This window comes from Limulus polyphemus, unplaced genomic scaffold, assembly GCF_000517525.1.
Source record: "Limulus polyphemus unplaced genomic scaffold, Limulus_polyphemus-2.1.2 Scaffold79273, whole genome shotgun sequence".
NCBI classification, from domain to species: Eukaryota; Metazoa; Arthropoda; class Merostomata; order Xiphosura; family Limulidae; genus Limulus; species Limulus polyphemus.
The window spans coordinates 1-3,253 of NW_013744869.1; the positions used below are offsets into that span (position 1 = coordinate 1).

Consider the following 3,253-nt stretch of genomic DNA (forward strand, 5'->3'; position numbering starts at 1 on the left):
GATCTACAGATTGAGACACAACTCCCACAGTGAAAGTTTTAACATGATCTAAAGATTGAGACACAACTACCACAGTGACAGTTTGAACACGATCTACATATTGAGACACAACTCCCACAGTGAAAGTTTAAACACGATCTACATATTGAGACAGAACTCCCACAGTGAAAGTTTTAACATGATCTACATATTGAGACACAACTCCCACAGTGAAAGTTTAAACACGATCTACAGATTGAGATACAACTCCCACAGTGAAAGTGTCATGTGTTGTATATCATACAGTGAGTGTCATGTATTGTGCGGCATACAGTGAGTGTCATGTGTTGTGTATCATACAGTGAGTGTCATGTGTTGTGTGTTAGACAGTGAGTGTCATGTGTTGTGTATCATACAGTGAGTGTCATGTATTGTGCGGCATACAGTGAGTGTCATGTGTTGTGTATCATACAGTGAGTGTCATGTGTTAATAAACTAACTGTCTAACACACAACACATGACACTCACTGTCTAACACACAACACATGACACTTACTGTGTGATACATAACACATGACACTCACTGTATGATACACAACACATGACACTCACTGTCTAACACACAATAACCCTGTTTCTAAATCTCTTGTTTTTGGAATTTGATCCAGTTTTTAACCTTATTCAACTGAATTGTAACCACAAGATTTAATATGTTCAAGTTACTGACATACTTTCAGACCATTGACACCTTTAAAAATGTAACAGTATCAACATTTCTGGACTAAGTGAAAAAACAAACAACTAGTGAATTTATATTCTGAGACAAGATTGTAGTACCTTAATTAAAACATGACACTCACTGTATGATACACAACACATAACACTAACTGTCTAACACACAACACATGACACTCACTGTCTAACACACAACACATGACACTCACTTTCTGATAAACAACACATGACACTCACTGTCTGATACATAACACATGCCACTAACTGTATTATACACAACACATGCCACTCACTGTATGATACACAACACATGACACTAACTGTCTAACACACAACACATGACACTCACTGTATGATACACAACACATGACACTAACTGTATGATACACAACACAAGACACTCACTATATGATATACAACACATGGCACTCACTGTCTAACACACAACACATGACACTCACTGTGTGATACACAACACATGATAGTCACTGTCTAACACACAACACATGACACTAACTTTCTGATAAACAACACATGACACTCACTGTCTGATACATAACACATGATACCCACTCTCTAACACATAACTCATGACACTCACTGTATGATACACAACACATGACACTCACTGTATGATACACAACACTTAATAATTGTATTTTCTGACAGGTCCCTTCACAGTGCTTGTCCCTACTGACGACGCCTTTTCTAATCTTCCGGCTGGAGTTCTGAATGAACTAAAGAATAACCCTCAGTTACTGAGACGTGTACTTCTAAACCATATTATCAGCCTTTCTCTCAACCCGCAAGATCTCCAGAACAACATGGTGATAGAAACAAACAGCGGTCTTCGACTGTTCGTTAGTGTTCTCAATGGTGGACAGGTATTTTAGAACTCTAGCATTATGACAATATTCATTTCTATTTTCTTCTGAACACTTTGTTTTATATTCAACCAAACCTGGATCTATTGTTTTACCTTAATGTTGGTTACTACGTTTAACGTCTACAAAATACAACCATTGTTTTACCGTATTGTAGGTTACTACGTTTAACGTCTACAAAATACAACCATTGTTTTACCGTATTGTTGCTTACTACGTTTAACGTCTACAAAATACAACCATTGTTTTACCGTATTGTTGGTTACTACGTTTAACGTCTACAAAATACAACCATTGTTTTACCGTATTGTTGTTTACTACGTTTAACGACTACCAAAAATACAACCAGCGTTTTACCGTAATGTTGTTTACTACGTTTAACGACTACAAAAAATACAACCGCGTTTTACCGTATTGTTGGTTACTAAGTTAAACCATTACAATCATTAGTTAATCATATTGTTAGTTACTACGTTTAACGACTACAAACTATAACCAAATTTACAATGTTTCTAAATGTTCATACATAGAATTTAAATAATAATATTATTGTACCTGGTTGTTTGAGGAGATCTACACCAGACTGTAGAAGTAAATCATAAAATATGGTAAGACCAACTGGCTGTCCTTGGACATTGAGACCAGGCATTTCAATAATTTGAAAGATCGTGTTTCCTGTTGGAGGAGGAGCACCACCTCCAGTCACTAGTCCTGGTGGAGAGGAACCTCGGAGAGGTAAACTAGGTTGTCTGACAGGGAAGGAGGTTTGGAATCCTCCTGTTACCCCTGGTGGAGGATTGTCTAACTGTTGAGTTACTTCTGGAAGACATTGGCAATCCTTGAGAACTTGCTTTGGTAATAAAACACGATTAATGACATGGATGACACCATTTAAAACCATGAAATTGGGCTCAACCACCGGTATTCCATTGACCAACAAGAGACCTGGCAAACAATACAAAAAGAAAAAAAAGATTAATAGTCTTGAATTTAATTAGACATTTACTACAAACCAATGTTAATTTTACTTATTCAAATATCCTATCAAAGGTTAAGCCTAAAGTTGTTGCTACTTTCTTACTATAAATGTTTAATTTGTATAAACGTTCACGTATATTCATGGGACTCTTGAGTGTCAAGATTAGAATATTATAAATTTGTTTCTTTTAGAGCAAAGTCACATGAGAATTTTAGCATTCCCAATAATATATTCATATATGTATACATAAAAATAACCTTTAAATGAAATATTGTGGAAATTCTTACCTCTACGATCACTGAAGGTCAGCGGAGCGCCACCTACTGATGTCAATGTTAGCCCATCATTCAATGCTGTTCTATAGTATGTTCCTTTAAGAACGTGATTCAAAAGGACCTCTGAAATAAAGAGAATCAAAAAATCTGAAGTACGTTTAATTTGAATCCGACAAAACAATGTACCCGTTACCCAGTGAGTATTGTATCTAACACCACATGGTATATATAAAACCTAAAACCACAGGACAACAGAAGGACATATTGTTGTCTAGTGAGTATTGTATCTAACACCACATGGTATATATAAAACCTAAAACTACAGGACAACAGAAGGACATGTTATTACTGTAACCTAGTGAGTATTGTATCTAACACCACATGGTATATATAAAACCTAA

The 3,253-nt window shown here is 35.9% G+C and overlaps 1 protein-coding gene across 1 annotated transcript; it reads right to left on the reverse strand.

Moving 5' to 3' along the window:
• Positions 1 to 2,153: 2,153 nt before the first annotated feature.
• Positions 2,154 to 2,975, reverse strand: LOC106477790 (the record flags this gene model as incomplete). The annotated part of the gene is made up of 2 exons (XM_013938317.1): positions 2,154 to 2,543; positions 2,865 to 2,975. Coding segments are annotated over 2 exons (501 nt in total), but the record flags the coding sequence as incomplete, so codon positions are not given.
• Between the last annotated feature and the right edge of the window lie 278 nt (positions 2,976 to 3,253).